This window comes from Dryas octopetala, chromosome 2 (assembly GCF_963921425.1).
Source record: "Dryas octopetala chromosome 2, drDryOcto1.1, whole genome shotgun sequence".
Taxonomy (NCBI): domain Eukaryota; kingdom Viridiplantae; phylum Streptophyta; class Magnoliopsida; order Rosales; family Rosaceae; genus Dryas; species Dryas octopetala.
The window spans coordinates 10,077,838-10,099,744 of record NC_141367.1 but is presented as its reverse complement, the minus strand read 5'-3'; the positions used below and the strand labels follow the sequence as shown (position 1 = coordinate 10,099,744).

The 21,907-nt window shown below is 33.8% G+C and overlaps 1 protein-coding gene across 1 annotated transcript; it reads left to right on the top strand.

Moving 5' to 3' along the window:
• The first annotated feature begins 890 nt into the window (after nucleotides 1–890).
• Nucleotides 891–15,674, top strand: LOC147292984 (lipase class 3 family protein). The gene is made up of 14 exons (XM_086232464.1): nucleotides 891–1,299; nucleotides 3,528–3,672; nucleotides 4,259–4,478; nucleotides 4,593–4,693; nucleotides 5,510–5,631; nucleotides 5,731–5,822; nucleotides 5,997–6,102; nucleotides 8,131–8,285; nucleotides 8,589–8,713; nucleotides 13,202–13,323; nucleotides 14,093–14,190; nucleotides 14,312–14,583; nucleotides 14,725–15,097; nucleotides 15,193–15,674. Exons 1-14 carry the CDS (start codon nucleotides 1,012–1,014, stop codon nucleotides 15,281–15,283), a joined length of 2,310 nt encoding a protein of 769 aa, XP_086088590.1. The 5' UTR covers nucleotides 891–1,011; the 3' UTR covers nucleotides 15,284–15,674.
• The last annotated feature ends 6,233 nt before the right edge of the window (nucleotides 15,675–21,907 follow it).

The window sequence follows — 21,907 nt, the reverse complement described above, 5'->3', positions numbered from 1 at the left end:
ATAAAATCATTCAAAAGCTTAACAATGATTTTAAATTAAATCCGTAAACTCATTCAAAGAGTACATAAAAACATCATGTCACACCCAAAAACCTGGGTGTATAACAGCAGCACCCTCTAAGGATCTCAAGAATATAATACTCGTACCATGAGTAAATTACTTTCCAAGGTACTTCAAAGCGAGTTAAGCCTTTTAAGTAATAGTTAGGGACTGAATTAGAGTTTTAGCAATAGTAGAAAATGGATAACATATCTTTATTTAAATGACTAAACCCTTAGGTTTTGAGTTCGCAAAAGAAAACCCACAAAATCTTTAAGAAATATTCACAAAATGTACCAATTCAAAAAATAGATAACTGATCTTCCCAATAATTATAAATGCCATATTTAACAAAATAAAGAAAGGACAAGATGACATGGAGTCAACATGAATCTTATTAATCATTATCTTTTTCTTTTTTTTTCATAATTGTTATACTCTACATTTTTATCTTTTTATTTTTATTTTTTTATTTTTTTTATGTTGCATTAGAAGAAATTGAACCATAAATTTATGATAATCCTACTAATTACCCCACCCACCTTCACCACTTAAATTAGTTCAAAAATTTATTTACCTTTTAATGCTTAAAAATATAGTTTTTTCTTAAATATAATTTGTTTTTTTTGGCCAATAAAATATAATTTGTTTAACTAACAAAATGTGTTGAAAATGATATTGTAACTCATTTTGTCTTCTCTAAACTACCTTTTTCTTCTACCTTATTATTTTGATTCGGACATTGGGACTTTCTGTACTAGTCGGCATTGGAACTTCAACAACCCTCCTATTTTCCATCCAAACAAACAAAACCAGTCCCCAAAACACCAACACCAATCCCATAAGACCAAAACAAAAAAGAAAAAAAGAAAAGAAAAAAACACCAATCCCAAACACCAACAAACTCACGTTGCCTCACACTCAATCCCACCTCAAATTTCACTCAAAGGCAGAGAGAGAGAGAGAGAGGCAATGTGGGTCGTAGCAAATCTGAAGAACGTGAGATGGGCAGCCATGGTGTTGGGCATTGCGAATGCCGTGGTGCTCTTTCTCGGTGCCTATTTTCTCGTCCTGGCTTTCCCTTCCTGCGACCGCCAACTCCTCCTTCCCCTTCTCGCCGTGACTTTCATGGCCGCTCTCCGAATTGGCACCATGGTTAAGACTGCCATCGCCCAAGAAGCCATTGCCATCACCATTCTTCAGCATTCTCCCGCCAATAGCCTTCCTGTCGTTGACACTGTTTTCCGCAACCAAACACGGGTATTGCACCACTTTTCCCACTTTGGTTTATTTAATTCATTTTTTGTTTGGTTGCCGGGAAAGTGAGAATATATTCAGAGGTTTGAATTTCTTTTTGTTCATTACTGCAGTAACATGAATGTGTGTTTGGGGATAACATTAAAGGTGATTCATTTACTGAATAAATGTGTGATTAAATTTTATAATTTGTGATGTTTGTATTGTTTGCCACTTTTTACCATATGTTATGCGAATGATTAGAACTATAGTGTTTGGTGAGTGATTGAGAACGAGTGTTGACTTCGGAGATATGGGACAGGGAAGTTTGTCAGAAGGTTTGAACTTTGAAATAGTAATTGGCTTCTTTGCAGGAGATAATTTGGAGAGTCTTCAAGGATGTAGAAGCTCTATTTTCCAAAAGAACATTAGTCACCTTATCAGGCTGGTTATTAGCAGTTTATCAAATATGGGAGGGATGAAGTTACTTGAGGAATAGTATAATTTTACAGTAAACTCTATACATGCCTAATCCCTGTTCTCCATCTAATGAGGAACAAGATTAAGAGCATGTAAGAGGTTTTGCAAGCATTTAATGGAAATAAGGCTCTTGGACCAGATGGTTTTTTTAAGAAAATCATATAAACTAGATGGGATGTGAGTTAGGAAGGATGCTATACCTGATTATTTTACTTTTCTTTCACTTGTTTTGGTTGGCTATGAAGCATTGTTGTGCCAAGGATAAGATAGTTATATGTTAATATTTTTTTGGTTGTTACGTATAAAAAAAGTAAAAAAAATAAAAGAAAACCCTTTTCTGATGGTAGGCAAATGCTGGAGTCAGTTCTATTGGCAAATGAGTATCTGGGTTGGAGGGTGTTCCCAGTTTTCACATCAAAGTTGTATACAAGCAAGTTCATTTTGTGGGCATGCTTTAAAGTTCATTTTTGTGGGTTTCTTTATAGAAGAATGGCAATGAAGCTACTCATTTGGAATTGAAAGATGATCCTGTTGTGTCACTGAGGATGCAAATGATAGTTCATGATTATGCTGCCAAAGTTAGGAAGAAATTAACTGGGGGAAGCAGAGAGGGAGCTTTGAGCTGGCACAGAACTATCTAAAAAGTGCAATGGACAGCTTGGATATGCTTTTAACCTTCTTTTCGGTTCCTTTTTATATACAACGCTTTCAGTCAATTTTATCCTCATGCTTTCTCAATGTGGCACAACTGGAAATCAAGAAAATAGCCTGAAGTTCAAATATAAGAGAATGTTTGGTTATTTTTTATACGAAAAAATAATATGTTCTTGAAGAATTAAAATTTGCATTAGGTTGAAGACCCAGTTGGCAGAATGTAATGGTGAAATCAGTACAAATCAGTGTACATTTGATTATACAGCAAAAGCAGAACAATTCGAAAATGGAAAACAATTTGGTGAGTGGCGTTTAAAGATTTTGCAAATTTGAACATGGGGCTGTAGTTTTATCTAAATTGATTCTTAATCCGAACCTTAATTTTGTTCTTGTTGTGATTAATGGTTTCTTATAAAAAAGAAAATCTGAACCTTAAAAATACATTCTGTTTGTCAAAGAAAATAAAACAGGAAAAGTAGGAGCTTAAGAGTTAAGCGCTCCAAAATGGCCAGCAATCAAACTAAAAATAAATTGTAATTCCCCAAATCTGCCATGTGTTTATATGTATGATTTTCATTAGTTACGGAGGTTGAATTTGTAAAAATGAAGCTTTTTTCTGGTCATTTCAGAAAGATCTTAAACTAACACCACCTTGTGCTTCCTAGTGAGTGAATTGGAGTGTGGCATCAGACTTTTATTTGAGATGGTTGAGGTGCCACCTGATGCTTAGTGACACCAGTAACTTTCTCCAGTGTCACTTGATCAAAAGATCCATGAGTGTCATACTTAATTGGCTGATTTTGCACTAAGGCTTCTAATTCATGATCCCAATTATGGAGATATAGCAAGTAATCAGCTTCATCTCATTTTCTTTTGAAATTTTTATGTGTTTTTTGATTTACTGCCTGTCATTATTTTCTACTCTCATATATGTCTTGCATTTATGGGCAATATGTCTTTAATGGAATAATTTGTTAACTTTATGTGACACTTAAAGTAGATAAGTGAATGCATTTTAACCTTTCCCACTCTGTCTATGGGGCCATTTTTTCTTTCTTTTAAATATCCTTGTCACAATTTTTGAATTTACAGTGAGAAAATATATTCTGAATGAACAGATCAAGTACAAAAGATGGCTTTGCTGGACTCGGTTTGCAACGGTTATTACAGTACTGCAATTTGTTGGTGCATCTTACCTTCTGTTCAATATGGCTAACTATATGTCTCGTCCTCACAGTGGAACATCGAGTCATTGTGTTTTAGGTAAGGTACGTTCCTTCTTGTATTTATCATTGTATTAGACATATCCTTTTACTTCTTTTTGTTAAATGACAAGGATTTACAATCTAATGCTTAAAAATTTAAAGGATTATAAATTGATAATATAACATTGTGAAGATGTGGTTCCTTTTGTCCAAATAATATCATCTTTTTATAATGTAGTTTATTTTGCATTGATTTATATCTGATGGAAATGTGTATATCACTGGAAGGCCGACTTAAGCTAGATGATTTTTAGTCTAGTCTTGTTATGGAGTTGGTTTTTTATTTTATTTTATTTATTAATTTGAGTTAGTGAAGGTCTGTATGTACTTTTGGGTTGGCAATCTTGTCTTCAGTTTTTTATTGTTTAAACTTTAATAAAGTTGAAAAGAAAAAAGCATCCTAGTATTGCTATCTCCCTCAATTAAAACGAATTGGCTGAATTGTTACAGTAGCCTTTCATAAGTGTCTTGTTGTCTTTTGCCATGCAGGCATTGTAAACTTCCTCACTTATTGATTGTCTAAGAATTATTTTTTATCCTGATTTCTGGTGGAATGTCTGAAGTTTGGCATATTTGTAATTCAGGGGCAACTTCAAACAATATTCCGTGGAAGCAACATTTAGTGGTCTTTTTTGTGATCACGGTCTGTTTTGCTGCACTGCTACAGTGTTTTACAGGATCTGATGTTTTAAAATGGCGATCCTTTTATGCCACCCAAGCTGATGCATGGAAAGCTCATTACAGGGAGGTATTTGATCATGGCATTCGTGAGGCTTTGTGCTGTATGGGACGAGTCAAATACTTGTAGGTCCTGCATTGTGGTTGAAATACAGTATACATACACAGACTGAGACATTATATCTTTATCTATATCTATTTACACTTTTTGATTTTTCATGACTCATCTTATTTTTCTAGGAGTGTATTGGAGGAGGATGAGGTTTTCTCAGTAGCTCGATTACTGGGTGACCTTGTTGCCTATCGTGCAGCAGGCACAGGACATCTGGAACTCATGGCAGGTTTATTTCAGACTTGTGCAGCTTCTTATTGTAAATTGTTTGTTCCTCTTACATTTCTAGTTGGACACATGAATACATTTTGTGATTTTTTGTCTGCAATGTGCACACTTCGAAAATAGAATCTATTGTTACACTAATATTTCTTTTTTATTAAGTTGGCTGAATTTTGGTTTAGAAATTTACTTTAACTTAGGTGGCTTTCAAGTGCTACCAGATGTATGCTGCTCACACAAAAAATCCAACCGTGGAACAGATTGAAAAGAGAACTTTCAGAACTCTAATGTAAACTTTGACAAAATTTAGGAATTTTTAAATCCCGGTCCATAACCCATAAGATTTATTAGAATGAGTACAATGACTCTTTGTTGTTTGGATTAGGTCTCTCATTCAATGATTTGTTTGCCTACTTTTATGGAATAAAAGTGTTTGTTGTTCCATTCTAATTGTCAAAGCATTAAATATAATAATTACTATATTTTCTCAAAGTTTAAAATACCATGGCTTTCATTCTACATGTCTTTTGTCCATAAAATATGTATTTTTTAAAAACAAACTTCAACATTTATTAAACAAGAGCCATAATGAATATAAAATTATGTAGGCAATAAAAAGAACTAATATATTTGTTAGACAGTTACATTATCCTAATGTAACACAATTCAGTTTTTCACATCAGGATACCTTATGCAGTATAATACACTTTTCACTTGTTCATGCATCCATAGTTGATTTATTCCTGAAGTTACTCTTTCCTTGTTTCATCTTTCATTTCTCTTGTTTTGCAAGCATGACACTGGGTACTTTTTTTTTGTCCAGGTCTAGCCCTACTGCGGAACCAGGGGCAGTTGCCAAAATCCTTTGAAGAGTGCATGGAGACACCTGAGGAAAAGATCAGGGAGGCTGCAGATCTTCATAAATTTGCAGAAGCTGCCTACACGGTATTATGATAAAGTATTTGTTTTAAGTAAGCTTTTCTTTTCTTTGTTGGTGATTTTACCATTCCAATTTATTATATTTATAAGCACTGCATCCTGCAGGGTCCATTACTTGATTTTGGAAGAAATCCTTTCTTATTTCCTTGTGCGTGGCTCTATAGGCAAGGAATTTTAACCCCATGGACTCGTAACAGGTCATTAACTCATCGGGTATCTTACTCATGCACATGTATAATGTATACAGTATTTATCTACAAATAAAATAATACACACTTATAATCTTGAGTTAATAATGGTGTCTAGTTTTTGCAATCTTTCAGACATCTACTTTGCCATATTTGCTAATTATGTTTCCTCTTCCTTCTTAGGCAACCCGTACTTGATGGTGATAATTGGCTGCGAGGTCATGCAGCAGCTTTTCTAAAATATGTTAAGTTATCCCCAGAGGTACTTAGGAAAGGGCGTGTTAACCAGGTGAGATTTTCTAATATGTGTTGTTTAAGTTATAAGTGATTTGGATCAAATTTCAACTGTTTTTTTGTTTGTTAGGATTGATACATTTACATTTCAAGATGTTCCAGATCTAAACATTTTGGTTGAAATTTTTTTACAGTAAAATTGCGTATGAAATATTAACCACACATAAATATTAGGATCTTATGAGAAGAAAAGGGAAGAAAGAGGTTTTTTTTTTTTTTTTTTTTCTCCCAGAAATATACTTGACAAATGGACTTCAAGTCATACATTGTATTGGGTCATTTTAAACCAAACATGTTATATTGTATCTAGTTATAATGTTTAATTGATTTGGATCAAATTTCAACTTTTTCCTGGTTGGGATTGATACATTTACACTTCAAAATATTTCAGATGAGAAAATTACATATTTAGTCCAGTTATTTTATACCTAGTTCAATTTTGGTCCACAATCTTTTTTAAGTTCAGTTTTGGTCCACTAATTGTTTCACTTGTTCAATAAAGGTCCAGATTTGTTTTCTCAAATTTGGCCTGCTTTTTACCCTATCAAATCTCACCCAAATTCAGCAAATATATACTTGTTTTAAAGTTATGCATTTCTTCTTTACAACCATATAAAGATCATTCAAATTGGAGTTCTAAAACTCAAGATAATTGACCCTAAAGTAGAGTACCCAAAACTGCCAATTTTTCAAATTTCACCAAATCTCAATTCTCTTAGATTATAATACTCCAAATTTGTTTTTATGACTAAGAAATGATGAAATATAACTTATACTTCAATTATAATTGAAGAAAACACAACCCAAAAGATTTAAAGTCACAAATCTGGACCTTTATTGAACAAATGAAACAATTAGTGGACCAAAACAGAACTTAAAAAAGATCGTGGACCAAAATTGAACTAGGTATAAAATAAGTGGACCAAATCTGTAATTTCCTCTATTTCAGATCTAGACATTTTGGTTGATTCTTTTATAGTAAAATTTCTTATGAAATTTTAACCACACATAAATTTTAGGATCTATATGAGAAGAAAGGGAAGAGAGAGAAGTCTTTTTCCCCCCCCAAAAAATATACTTGACATATGGATTTCAACTGATACACTATATTGGGTCAAATTAAACTAAAAATGTTATATTTTATCTCGTTATAATTGATTCGGATCAAATTTCAATTTGTTTATTTTTTGGGATAGATACATTTACACTTGAAGATATTCCAGATCTAGACAGTTTGGTTGATTTTTTTTTTTAATGAAATTTTAATCACATATAAATATTAGGATCTATATCAGATGAAAAGGAAGAAAGAGAAGTTTTTATTTTCCCATAACTATACTTGACAAATGGATTTCAAGTGATACACTGTATTGCGTCATTTTAAAACCTAAAATGTTATATTATATCTAGTTATAAGTGTTTATAATTGATTCGGATCAAATTTCAATGGTTTAATTTTTTTTGTTTGTTGGGATTGGTACATTTACATTTCAAGACATTCAAGATCCTGACATTTGGTTGATTTTTTATAGTAAAATTGCTTGTGAAATTTTAACTACACATAAAGTTTACAATCTTTATGAGAAGAAAGGGAAGAAAGAGAAGCTTTTCTTTAAAAAAAAAAAAAAAAAAAAAAAAAAAAAAAAAAAAAACCTTACTGACATATAGATTTCCTGTGATATTGGGTGATTTCCTGTGATATTGGGTGATTTTAAACCTAAAATGTTATATTGAATGTAGCTTTTTCGGATCATAATACATCATATGTAGTGACTTTTATGGTTCTTCCAAATTTCCAATCATATATAACAAAAGTAAAATGGACGGTTACAAAGCTAGACATCCATCTTTTACCCATTGGTCCACCTATTCTCTAAATAGCACATTTAATCTCTAAATTCTTTCATTATAGTTTTCAAAATAAATCCTTTTGTTTTTCACCTCCCATTTTGTTTACTGTTAAAATAAAAAATGAAGTCAACTGAAATTTAACTTTTTTTTTTTTATTCACTTTCTGTCTCAGGAAAAGTGTAAAGCTGCATACTTTGTTCTTGTGCTGCATCATCTAAGATCTGTGGTGATTGCTGTTCGGGGAACTGAGACCCCAGAAGATCTGATAACTGACAGTTTATGTAGGGAATGTGCTCTTTCTGCCGAAGACCTGGATGGTTTGATAAAGTCTCTCTCTCTCTCTCTCTCTCTCTCTCTCTCTCTCTCTCTCTCTCTCTCTCTCTCTTTGTATATGTTTATTGTATTTGTATGTGTTTGTTTGGACTGATAATTTGGTCCTTATTAGAGTTGCAAAACTTGATCATTGCATATAAACTATAAACTACAATAACGATATTGTAAATGAAAATAATAAAGGAGTAACATCTCCCTAGTTTTGCCTTTGTTTATTTGTACCACTGGCATGTATTTATTATTGATTTCCCGCACTATGGGCACTATATTTTTATTTATTTTTTGTTTTGTTTGCAGTGCCAGTCATATTCACCCTCTTGTGAGGGAAAGCGTGATTTCTTCTTTCCCGCACCATGGGCACTCTGGTATAGTTGAGGCGGCAAGGGATCTTTTCATGCAAATTGAAGGAAGTACTAGAGATGGTAAGTAGACAATGTTTTTGTTGTCTCTCCCCTTCACACTCATTGGGTTCTTTGATGCTGATCCGTCTTAACGTTATCCTTTTGTAATCTGTTTTGATGTACTCACATCCAATTTCTATTACCTTCTATTGACATAATTTTTTGTCCTTTTAGAATGTTGTCTTTGAGTTCTTTATGATTTTGTTTTACATCTTGTCTTTTTGTCTTAGATTATTTGCATGTTTCACATAAAAGTAATAATATAATATCAAGAGGAAATTACAGATTTAGTCCAGTTATTTTATACCTAGTTCAATTTTGATCCACAATTTTTTTTAAGTTCTGTTTTGGTTTACTAATTGTTCCACTTGTTCAATAAAGGTCCAGATTTGTTTGCTCAAATTTGGCCTGCCTTTTACCCTATCAAATCTCACCCAAATTCAGTAAACATATACTTGTTTTAAAGCTATGCAAATCTCACTCAAATTCAGTAAACATATACTTGTTTTGAAGCTATGCATTTCTTCTTTACAACCATATAAAGATCATTCAAATTGGAGTTCTAAAATTCAAGATAATTGACCCCAAAGTAGGGTATCCGATACTGCCAATTTTTCAAACTTCATCCAATCTCAATTCTCTTAGATTATAATACTCCAAATTTGTTTTTATGACTAAGAAATGATGAAATATAACTATACTTCAATTATAATTAAAGAAAACAAAACCCAAAGGATTTAAAGTCACAAATCTGGACCTTTATTGAACAAATGAAACAATTAGTGGACCAAAACAAAACTTAAAAAAGATTGTGGACCAAAATTGAACTAGGTATAAAATAAGTGGACCAAATCTGTAATTTCCTCTAATATCAAATATTGCAGTGGTAAGAAGTTTCGAGTTGACAACAATAAGCTCCAAATAAGTTTCTATTTCCATATCAGCATTTATTGTCAAGTACACACATTGTAGCATAAGTTTGATGGGGATTGAGATAGATGGTGGGAAAATAATACATATAGTGGAAAATTTTGCATATATTAGTGATATGTATACCTGATGCCTAGGCTTGATGCTTTGTTGGAAAAGAGAAAATAATTTCTTGTGTTGGGAGGGTTCTGTCATTTTAGATGGTGGGAATTGTGCCATGAATTTATTTCAATAGTAAAATAATCTAGTTGTGAATTGGGGTTTTTTTTTTTTTTTTTTTTTTTTAAGACCTTTAGCCATATTATCGAAAATATGACCTTTAGCCTGGTTTTATTCTTCTTTGTTTCCAAGTTATGAATTCTGAGTCCAAGTCCAATGAGAATAAGGTCTATGCGATTGGACCTGTGCTGACTTTAGCTGTTGTTATCTTTACAATTTTCAAATTTGGCAATTCAGTCTTTTTGATATCTAGCCGGCCTGTGACATTTTAGAAGTGGGTTATTTTTTTCATCATCAGTAGTTATAGAGATATTGGAGCTTTTGTGTGCAGCATAAAAATAGTTTGGTTTTTTTTTTCTTTTTTCACAAAAAAAAAAAGAAAAAGAAAAAACCTTTGCAATATTTGATTTTTTTTAATTTTCTCTTTTGCAATGTCCTAGAGAATTTTAGCAGCTATGTTGCATTGATGCGGGTAGGGAATATATGATGAATGATATGGGAAATCCTCAAAAATTAAGATACAAAAATAAAATAATACATATTGTATGCATATATAATTATATAGTCTGCTACCTAAATGGGATTTCGCACTGCAGGGTCATGCGCCAGTTCAACAATTTGGTGAAGATGACCAAAATGTGCCATTTTGAGTACAGATTTTAAGGTTTAGCTCTTGGGTTTTGGAAGCTCTTGGTATTGGGCTTTACTCCATATCTAAGATTTTTGGAGTGTCCATGCTTCATAGTTTACGAGTTTCTATAGATCAGTTTGGAATTATGTTAAAAGATACACTCTCTTACCAATTCCGTGTCAACCTTTCAGGGTTTATCTATCTTTGGGGATTAAGTCCAAAATTTAATCACCTTGATAATCAGTAACACGATGTTTCTTTAATAAATTTGTATATGAATAAGATACAATTCTACAATAACAACACCACCCATCAAGCTAAAGAGTAGATATCAATGACACTCGACTTGCTGCAAATAGAATCAAAGTATTCTTGAGGAAGGGCCTTAGTCAAAATTTCAGGCAGCTCATTTCCAGGAGGAACAGATGGAGTCACAATCTTGTTCGATGCCACTTTAGAACGAATGAAATGAAAATAAATTTCAATGTGTTTTGTCCGATCGTGAAAATATGGGTTGTTGGCAATATGAACTATGAAGCATGGATACTCACAAAAACTTTAGATATAGAGTATTGGTTAACAATACTCCCCCACTACTGGCTTGATATGTATTTGATACTCCAAATACATATAGTTTTACTTTAGGATACTTCACCGTTTACTTCATCAGTACTCCACCGATACACGATCATTAGAACTAGGATACTGGAATGGATCTCATGCTATTCTTTTTTTTTGTTCTTCTCTGAAAAAAGAAAACCTGGGATCTTTTCATACTTTTAAAAAAGATATAGGTATTATGAAGAAAAACAAGCACATAGGAGAACACATTATTTACCTGTGGCAGCAATGATAGCTATGATAAATAAACTTAATTGGGAAATGGGGTTCCAAAAGGGGTTCCTTTTTTTTTTTTCTTCTGAATTTTTTGTGTATTATTTTGTCTGTTCCTAGTTTTTGGAGATTTTTTGTATCACCGTATCGTACTGTATTGCGTATCCCATGTTTGTGCAACACAAGATATGAGTAGCTGCCTGATTATAACAGTAGAGAGGAGCTGGATCTTGTACTGAAATTCAAACCTCTTATTAGAAAAATTTTCAATGAAGGTAGCTCACAAGCTCTGTGAACCGTTACAGCCTCAGCACTACAGCGAGCTACAACAGACTGTTTGTTACTCCTTCAAGTTTCAGGATTACCCTTATAAAGGTACAGTAGCCAATTGTTGATCTTTTGTCCAAACGAGAACCTAGTGAGTCTGCATCAGTATATCCATCTACACAAAGATGACCTGAAGATCAAAAGAGAAGACCACGGCCTGAAGCACCTTTGAGATACTTCAAAATGTGTATAACTGCATTCATGTGGGAAGTAGGAGAGATATTTGAGAGGAATGAAGGCCCTGAAGAATTACCTGTTCTATGATCAAAGGCCCAGAAATCAATAATTCAGGCGGACTGGATGAGAGGAATGAGGACAAGTATTACCTGAAGCACCCAAGGTGGATGTTGAGGTAGATGGAAGGTTTGTGCACTGCATAAGTGAATCATACTCCACTTTGGAAACAAAGACCTTTTTCTTGGAAACAGGAGTAGAAATCTCGCTCAACAATAGCCTGATTAGCCCATGTTGTTTTCCTTTTAAGTTTTTAAAAATAGTTAACAAAATTTTTTGGTGCGACTAGAATGAGTACACTCTGTTATCAATCCTTCACATTTATTCTCTCTTCATCTCACACAACCAGTCACCGATATCTATAAGTCTCAACTTATTCTTTGATTTTTTTTTTTTCTTTTTCCCTATAAATTTTATCGACATTGTTCTGTAATCCTTCATACTTGCTCTCTCTCGATCTCACACAACCAGGCCCCAAAATCTTTAACTCTCCAACACTAATCCCAAATTTCACCTAAGTCACCATCCAAATAGCCCCTTCAGTTAAGTTACTGTGAGAATTCCCTAGCATCATTCTCAGTTTCCAGTAATTTGCAGCCATGATACTTTAGCTTTCTTTACGAACTGTATATATTATTTTGTTTACTATAAGGTCACTGGAAGCTGTGACCAGGGTCGATACTTACATTTTGGTTTTGTAGTCTCATTTGTGATTATATTATGTAACATTTCTCATTTAAGTTTATATTTCATAAAGGGTAGAAGATCTTATAAAAAAGAATGAGAAATAAGACCCAACCAATTTTCTCTTTATCAAGTTTGTACTTTCTTGGGTTAAAATTGATGTAAAACTTACTGGTACTACACCACTCTAAACTTTGTCATGCATTCCCTTGCCTATCTATAATTATTTGTTTTTCCAATGTAAATCATGCATGGGAAATTTCATTGGTTGTAGATTAGTAGCAGCTCACCCATATCTGACAAGCACAATGGGCATGGGGGAACCACTGGATCTAATGAAAGGACTTGGACAAATATCGAGTTCTATTCAGTTTTTAGGGTGCTTTTTTCATGTATGGATGATAATAGGTGGACAGTGGTTTATTTAAATTATTTTTTGTCATAGGATTCATGAATTTTTTAGATTCCAATTGTAAAAACATTGTTATACTGCTAATTAAAATGGGGCCACAATATGTCCACATGTGACTGAGTCTCAAAGTCTATCACTTTTCCTTGCCGAACTTTCCATTTTCCTAAGATCTTAATAGATGTCTATATGCTTTAACATATTCTCATATAGGCAGTTGGTAATGTTGATGGAGTTGCAGGATCTGGTTCAAGTGGCCTTCTTTCTTCTTTGCTGGGAGATGGATGCGAGTGTGAGGGGTATAGCGTTCGCATAGTGGGGCATTCCCTAGGAGGAGCAATTGCCGCATTGCTAGGACTCAGAGTATAACATTTCTCACTTGAAACTGATGTGGTTGTTTATTTTCATTAGTTTGACATACTTTTCTAGTTCATGGTTGAAGGATTTGAAAATCCATATAGGTAAGCTATGATTACAACCAGTTGATATTGCGTATTATCAGTTTCAGTGTTTATGTGTAATCATGCTTGTCTTGCAAATTTAAATTGCAGACAGAACATGCAAATTATTAGGTCTAACCTTATCTTTTTACATATTTTGAAGAAGAAATAAAAAATAAATTTTGGGTTACTTATATCATTTGTATATTCAGCAACACAGTCCATTGACTTTGGGTAAATAAACTGTTCCCTTCCATGCCTTGAGTTACTTTAGCTTTCCTTTAGGACATTTGATTATATGAGGGTTATTAACTTGTACGTTTTTGCATTCTCTGTCCTTGACAGGTATATGAGCATCAGTAATGAATATAAAATTATTAAAAAAATTATAAATATACCGTAGATTATCAACCCGTCTTGGATTCCTTTTAAATTCTTCTTTGAATAAAATTTCCTCCTTGCTCTTGAAATTTTTAGGAAAATGATTGCATAAACACTTTTGTTCAAGAACCTCTTTCCCCAAAGGTTGATGGAAGCTCTAATAAACTGAGAAAAATAGACAAGCTAGCTGATCCAATTAAAGTATCTATACAATTCATTTTTCTTCCACTTGTTTCTTTTTCAATTTTCTGCCTTTTGATTTTGATGGAAATACTTTCCTATGTTTTTATTCTCAAAATATTTGTGTGTAGCTATACCACCGATACCCAAATTTGCATGTCTATACATATGGCCCCCTCCCATGTGTGGACTCAGTTGTAGCAAATGCATGTTCTGAATTTGTTACAAGGTAAATGTGCTTGTCGCTTATACCACTGATAGTTTAGAAAGAAGAAAAACAAAACCCATAGACTGTTTTCATATTTTTTGTTTTCTCCTATGTACATCATAAGTGCTTGACCGTTCTGCAGTATTGTATACAACAATGAATTTTCAGCACGCCTTTCAGTTGGATCAGTCCTGCGGCTTCGAGCAGCTGCAATTACTGCAATGTCACAAGATTCAGAAACCGATACGGCTATGATATCAAGGCTTGCATGCCATTTTCTCCAAGTAGGAAAGTATCAGCAAAATAGGCCTAAGGTAAATGATCCATCTTCGGATGTTATTTCTGGAGCAATCACAGCTGAAAATCATAACCAGCACAGCTATGGAAATGATCAGTATCAGATTAATATAGCAGGTAGCCATTTGTTTTTAGTATGCTGAAGTTAAATGTTTTCTGAAAATAATAAAATATATGTCATGACTTCTGCTATAGAATAATGGGTATGAGTTGTGTGAATGGCTGAAAGATGTTGAAAAACATACTTTTTCATTGAAGCGTGCAAGGAACATGATCCAAATTTCATCTTGAGGAATGATGCTGACAAGGAGGACAGAGTTTCTGAAAGTGATCCTGATGAATTCTCCAACCCTTTTGCTAGTGATGTCAATTCAAATGATGACCCTGTGTCTGAATTTTTGGACAGTGTCCCAACATCTGAAAATGTGTCAGCTATGGATCCCCCAGATATGTATCTTCCAGGCCTTGTGATTCATATAGTACCACAACCAAGAAGCTTTGATTTACCTCTATGGAAAGGCTGGGGAGTCCAAGAGAAGACAGAATATCATAAGGCTTATATTGCAAACAGAGAAAGCTTCAAAGATATCATTGTGTCACCATCAATGTTTCTTGACCATCTTCCTTGGAGGTATCAAAATATAGTTGTCTTTTATTCTTCCTCTGTGACTCTTAATTGGCCAAGAAGTTGCTTCTTATGTCCTTGTTTTGACTGAATATTTTTAGATGTCACGATGCAATGGAAAAGGTATTGCAAGCTCGAAGTTCCCAAGTTCAAAGTTCCCAGGTTCTTCCTAGTGAATCTTCGATCGTGTGATTTATGTGGACTGAGATTCACATGTGGGCACCTATGTGAACACTTTATACAGGCTCTCTTTTTTGCTTGGAGTTTATTTTGTTTAGTGATAATAACATGGCTTTTTCTTGACCATTGTTGATAGCTGCATGTATCATCACAATCGTGTATGTGAATTGGGATGTTTCAATGCTGCATTCCATAATTCAATGGAACTTGGAGAGGAGAGAGCATGTTATCCAATAAATTTTCTTAGGTGGGTATAATTATAGCTTCATCAAAATCTTCTGTTGGTTTTAGCATTGTGGATAGCTAGACTACTAGCTAGAAGCTCTGGAGCTAGAGGAAGAATGATATTAGAACCTGATCTGAAGACATTGTTGCCAAAATTATTTTTAAACAAATATATTCCAGTTTGATGGAGCGTGATTAATTGTTCTCTGAGAGAATTTACATGCTGAAACATAGTTTAACAGCAAAAGAATTGTCCCCAGGAGGTGTAATGTCTGTACAAGTGATCCTAGAAGTTTTGTTTTTTGCTGCATTAATGAGTGGACAGTTAATTTGAAGCTACTTTTTGTGATGATAGAATTGGCCTGGGAATATAATCTATATATTGAACAAAATCAAATTAAATAAATCAGCCATAATTTATTTGTTCCTTATAGACTTATAGTTTGATCTCATTTATGTCATAAATCATGAATCACCTATGACGAGTGTCTAACTTTACAATTTGTCACCATATAATTTTGGTTAAGACTGGGGGATAATGTTTTTCTGTGGGAGTTTGTGTCAGATAATCTGGACCACATATCCAAGCAAAAATCAACCTAGTTAATGGCACAAATTGACAAAAGTGCCTCTAGGTCTCACCTTGGAACTCAAAGTGATCGTTTGAGATCCAATACAGGTAGGATGTTAGGCCAATTCAATCTGGAGTTACCCTAATTTTGTCTAAAATAATCTTAAGTAAATGAGGATTATACCGAAATTTTGGCAACAACTCCCTTGTAATTTTGAACAACCACCAACCACAAACCAAAAAGGGGTCTCCGACCCACAACAAGTAATACATAGTCTACTCATAGCTTAACTAAATAAGGTTTACAATCATTTGTCATTATAACAAATAAAAGGAGAACATTAATCCCAAAACAATAATAAGCTGGGGATGGGAAACTAGAATGTCTTGACGTTATGCGGTCCAACCTCAGAAATCTCTAATACCTGGGGGAATGTTAAAAATAAAACTTGAGAAAAATCTCAGTGAGTGGACACAAATGAACTTTAAAATATTTCCTTGGGAATCATTTTATAAAAAAGCTCCTTTTCTTTGAGCTCTTTTTTTTTTTTTTTTTTTTTTTTAATTTTTAATTTTAAACCCTTAATTTTAAAAGTGTGCTTTAATTAGAAACTCAAACCTCAACCGGCCCAAAAATTAAGTTGCAGCCCAAACTGTTGTTACCACTTTTTGTACAACTTGTTTTATTTGGAATTAAGAAATGAATACCAAGTTATAGCTCACAAGTATACGAATCACTTGGTGTAACATCCTAGATTTTTGCAATCTAATCGTGTTTTGACACGTGTTTTCGAATTTCTTTTGTACTTAGAAACTTAAGATTTTCTTAAAGAAAATGGAGTTTTCTTTGTTTTGAGTAACTAACTTGTATCAATAGAGGGTTAAAGTTGAGCTCTAGTACCCTTGAGTGTGATTTTAGTGATTATCAAGTTGGAATATATTTTTGAGAATTAAATTCATTGGAATTGAATTTTCGTAATTTTTCTGGAGATCAATTTATTGTTTTGAGGTTACAGGAAATTAGAATTAATCACTACGAGTCTGTAGGATTTTTCGAAGAATTATTTGGAGTCTCGAGCTATTTTTGGTGATTTAACGAAGTTTGAAAAATAGGAAAAAAAAAAAGGAATTAATTGCTGACTGGGCAGACATCGTTACACTTGGCACGCTCCGATTGACGGAGAGATGCTGACGCGACGCTGACTAGGCGAAGAGGAACCGCTGGCAAGTGAGCTCACGAACGCTAAGGTGAGGCACGTTACACTGGATTCTCACCCATGATTTAATCTGGGCCGCTCGCCTTCATTAAAGAAGAACTAATCTTGACCGTTGATTGAGCCTAAAGACCGGCCACTATAGCTTCGGGTTGGGGACTCGCGTGTTGGCTTCTGGGTCGACCCACGGGCTTTTTTTGAGAGAAAATGGTTTTTTTGATGTGTTTTCTTGACCCAGTTCGAGTTTTAGCTCTTTTTTGAGCATTTTTAGTACAATTTGTCCCACATTGGAGATTTACAACTTCTTCCAACCCTCTAGTGCCTATAAATAGAGACCATTGTCCCTCATTTTCATTTGCACCACCAAGTGAAGTTAGAGTTACTCACTCCTTGGTTATTTAGGAGTGTCTATAAGAAGAGACATACCAAATGGGAATAAACTTCTCATAATTTAAAGTTTTTGGAGTGCAAGGAGGAAACCCTAGGAGTGAAGTCTAGCTTTAGAGGTCTACAACCGGGTAAGTACTTTATTATTATTATTTATGTTTTATTTATTCTTAGGCTTTAATTTTAAGATGCATGCTTAGATTAATTAAGTAGGATTTATTTATTAATTAAGCATGCCTAGCCTTTTTTTTTTTAAGACCTATTTGTTTATTTAAGGAGTAATTAGCAAGTTTCAATTGTAGAGATTAAATTGGATTAATCTAAATTGTTTTAAGGATTTGCTTTGAGTTAAAGCAACTAGTCAATTGGTTTGACTTTAAGATAAAAGTTGAAACTTGTGAACCATTAAGTAAACTCTAAAGAGAAAAGTTTAGTCTACTTAGGACTAGAAACGAGCGACGTGTGACTAAATGAAAGGTTATATCGTCTTCCTTTATTGTTAATCGTCCCTAACTTAGAGTTTGTTTTCTCTTGTCGTTTTTGTTTCTATCGGATTATCCAGTTATCGAGTTATTAAGAGGTTAAGCTTATCGTACTTGTCTAGTTACGACATATTTGCCAAGATAGGACCGTGCGCGAACGTGGAAGGATTGTGGAAGAGACTACTTGAAGAACATTGGATTCCAGGTAGTGGGATTTATCCTACATTCCTGACTATGGACTTTGTGTGTGTATGTGTAGTTTTTAAACTGTTATAACATGTTATTATTATTATTATTATTATTATTATTATTATTACTATTATTATTATTATTATTGTGATTGGTCTGAGAGTTTGGGTAGCGTAGTACGTGACCTTGAGTTCAAATCCCTAAACCTTCTAGAAGAATTGATATGTACATTATGGAGAGTCTAGCTAGGCTAACACGTGGCTACGTGTGCTTATGTAAAACGGGAACCCATGATTGATCAGGTGGGAGTGATGCGATTTCTCAATTGTGAGTTCCTATTTATGTTTTCCAGGGCACTCTCGCTATGGATGATATTATCTTTGATTATAGCTGGTCATAGTTGTACCTAATATGTATCGACCATTTGAGTTATTGTTATTTATGGGTTTTTATGTATGTTTATAATATATATTGGTGCAGCTGAGGTGTTAAATTGATTTTGTGGAAATGTTTTGGGATTTTAGAAATCAATATTTCACAGGGAAATGTTTTTAAAAGTTTTCAAACTTAGCAGGGTCCCCTGAGGGAAGTTATGATCGTATGAGATGCTTACCCCCTACTTTCTTTGTTTGTCTTGTTTCTACTCTATTGCTTATGCAGATTTGCCTCTTAGAGGAGATCTTGACTAAAGGGTGTGCAGCTTGGATTCTTTTGTCATGTGTCTCAAGGTCTCTGTTGTCATGTCTTTTGATAATGTTGTAGTTCTTGCTTTCCTATTGGGAACCATTTTGAAACAATGTTATTTTGATTTACTCATTTTGTGAATTTGCCTCTTGGAGGAGATCTTGACTGAAGGGGTGCGCAGCTTGGATTCTCTTGTCGGATGTCTCAAGGTCTCTGTTGTCATGTCTTTTGATAATGTTGTGGTTCTTGCTTTCCTATTGGGAACCATTTTGAAACAATGTTATTTTGATTTACTCATTTTGTAAACTTACATGAGTTTTACTTATACTTTGGTAATTCCCTTTCTGGAGTGTTGATTTAACTATTCCACCCTAGCGGGTTGGTTAATCTTTATTTTGATTACTTATTTACTTTGATTTTGTTATTTCCTTAAAGATTTTGTTGTGTAATGAGTACTCTGATCCAACCCGATACATTTAATTACAAAAAGCTCAACCTTTCCCGAATGTCTTGGGGGGATTAACGCCGGTAGTTTGGCATTGATCTCTCAGAATACACAGGAAAGGTGCCTCTGTCGTATACCCAGGGTTTGAGGTGTGACACTTGGTGTAAGGATAGCGTATAAGTACGAGGTTGATCCCACGATGAATGTAGGTAATGGTAATAATCTACTTAACTAGCATTTATTGAAAGTAATAAATAGAAAGGGGGGTTGAGAAGTGATTATCTAATCCTAAGTACATAAAAGTAAATAATCTCCCATTGTCATGGTAACATTCAGAATCAACCTTAATTCTCAGTGTTCCCCTAATATGTTAAAATTTGTCTACCATCTAGGTTTGGTTAGTTACGTACTAGTGGCAACTGCTATTAACAAATTATGTTCCTTTTACATTCTTAGATTTCCGATCGGTTTCCCTAAGAAGTTAACTGTACATGTTCTCTTTCGGTTATGGTCAACATCATCCCAGAGCTGTTACCCATGTATAGAATCGTTATGTTTTATGAATGGTAAACATACAAACCATAGAAACTTAAGATCTATGTAATTTGTAAAACTTATTCTCTTGAACCTAAAGATCCAATTGTTACTTGTGATTTAGTTTTCTCCGATTTGTTTCCCACTAAGATCTAACAATTACTAGATGCAATAAATCCTAAGATGCCCAATCCTAGAGATTAAACAAACTAACATATTCTTGAATTCAGAGTTTAAGAATTTAACATATGCATCAATCAATCATTTGCTTCTAGGGTTTATGAACACTTTAAATTAGGGTTTCAACCTAGTTCTAGCATGACAATGGGGTTCTTAGCTATTTCATATTAAAAAGTGGATTAGATCCATAACTAACAAGAAAATGAAAAGCATAATTGAAATAACAAGATCAAAATAACAAAATAATAAACTTATATAAATAAATGAGAGTTGGGGTACAAGAAAAACCAAAAGAAAGCACAAGGAGGGGATCAACAAGGCAAGGAGGGCCAAAGGCAAGGTGGTAGCTACGGTGCAGACCGGCGGTGGTGGCTTGGAAGCTCACCAAGGCTCTTCCTTTTCTTTCTCTCTCCTTCTTGACTACCTCTCTCTCTCTTTCACGCACCACTCTCTCTCTAAATTCTGAATTCCCTCTAAAACTGATGACGATGAGAAAGAGAGTGCGTGGGGGGTTTATAGGTGTTGAGGAGGTGGAGAGGTGCATTTTGATTGGTTGGAGCTTGCTTGGGAGCCAAGTAATTAGGGGTGTGTGGCAAGGTGAGTGTGCGACAAGAAACCAGGGATAAACCCTAGTCTTGCTGTCACTCCTCAACTCATACTAATTTAATTCTATTAAGTTAATGTGTGAATCGTATCTTAATTCAAGAAATATGATTTCTAAAATCAAGATACACTTGAAATTAAATAAAATTCCGAAAAATAGGCAAACACTTATATTTATTTTATTGTAAATAAATTACATCAAACTATATTTTACAAAAACTAGCCACACAACACAGCTTTATACATTTATACATTTTATCCTCATGCTTCAGAAATTTCAAGACTCCATTTCAGTATCTGCAAAATCTATATAAGGGGTGAGCAACCTTAGCTTAGTAAAGAAACCCTTCTCATGAACAATTGACTAAACTAAACTAAGTGACAAGAAATATGACATGATAAATATAAGGGTTAATTATAGAAAAAATTTCTCAAGAAACGAAAAGAAAAAATCAAATAAATTTACTCGATGGCTTGCTAATTGTGGAGAGGATATGGGCAACTGGGCACTGTTCGTTTACTCTCTTTAAATCCTTTCTAGGTTCTGTTGAAGTTTGAAGCTGCTGATTGAAGTAGTTATGCAACAACGCCTCTTTGCTTTTCTTACCTTCCTTGAGCATCACCCTGTTGCTTTGATATTCCATTTCTATTTGTAGCAGGTTGTGGGAATGTCCGTACTGCCCCTGCTTTGCAGTCACAACAGACCCAAATCTACAATACCGAGATGATCAACACCACCACCACCACCACATAAGACTGCAAGATCCTCCAGCCGCCGGCAACAGATATTACCATATTATATTAATTAATTAGTTTAGTTTAGTTAATTAATTAATCAGTTTTATTTTTATTTAATTTAAAGTTTTTTTTTCTTCTAAATTTTATTTTAATTTATTTTAATATAGTTTTATAAAATAAAATCTTATTTTAATTTAAAGTTTATTATTTTTATTTATTTTAATATATTTTATTGCTAAAATGACGAAATTACCCCTAAAAATTGTTCATGTGCTTGACACATAATCAATTTTTAACGGATGTTATAACAGAGTTGACAGAAAGCCCTTAATTGAAACGTAAGTGAAAGTGAAGTTCTTACTTGGAACAAATTGAATGTCGCAT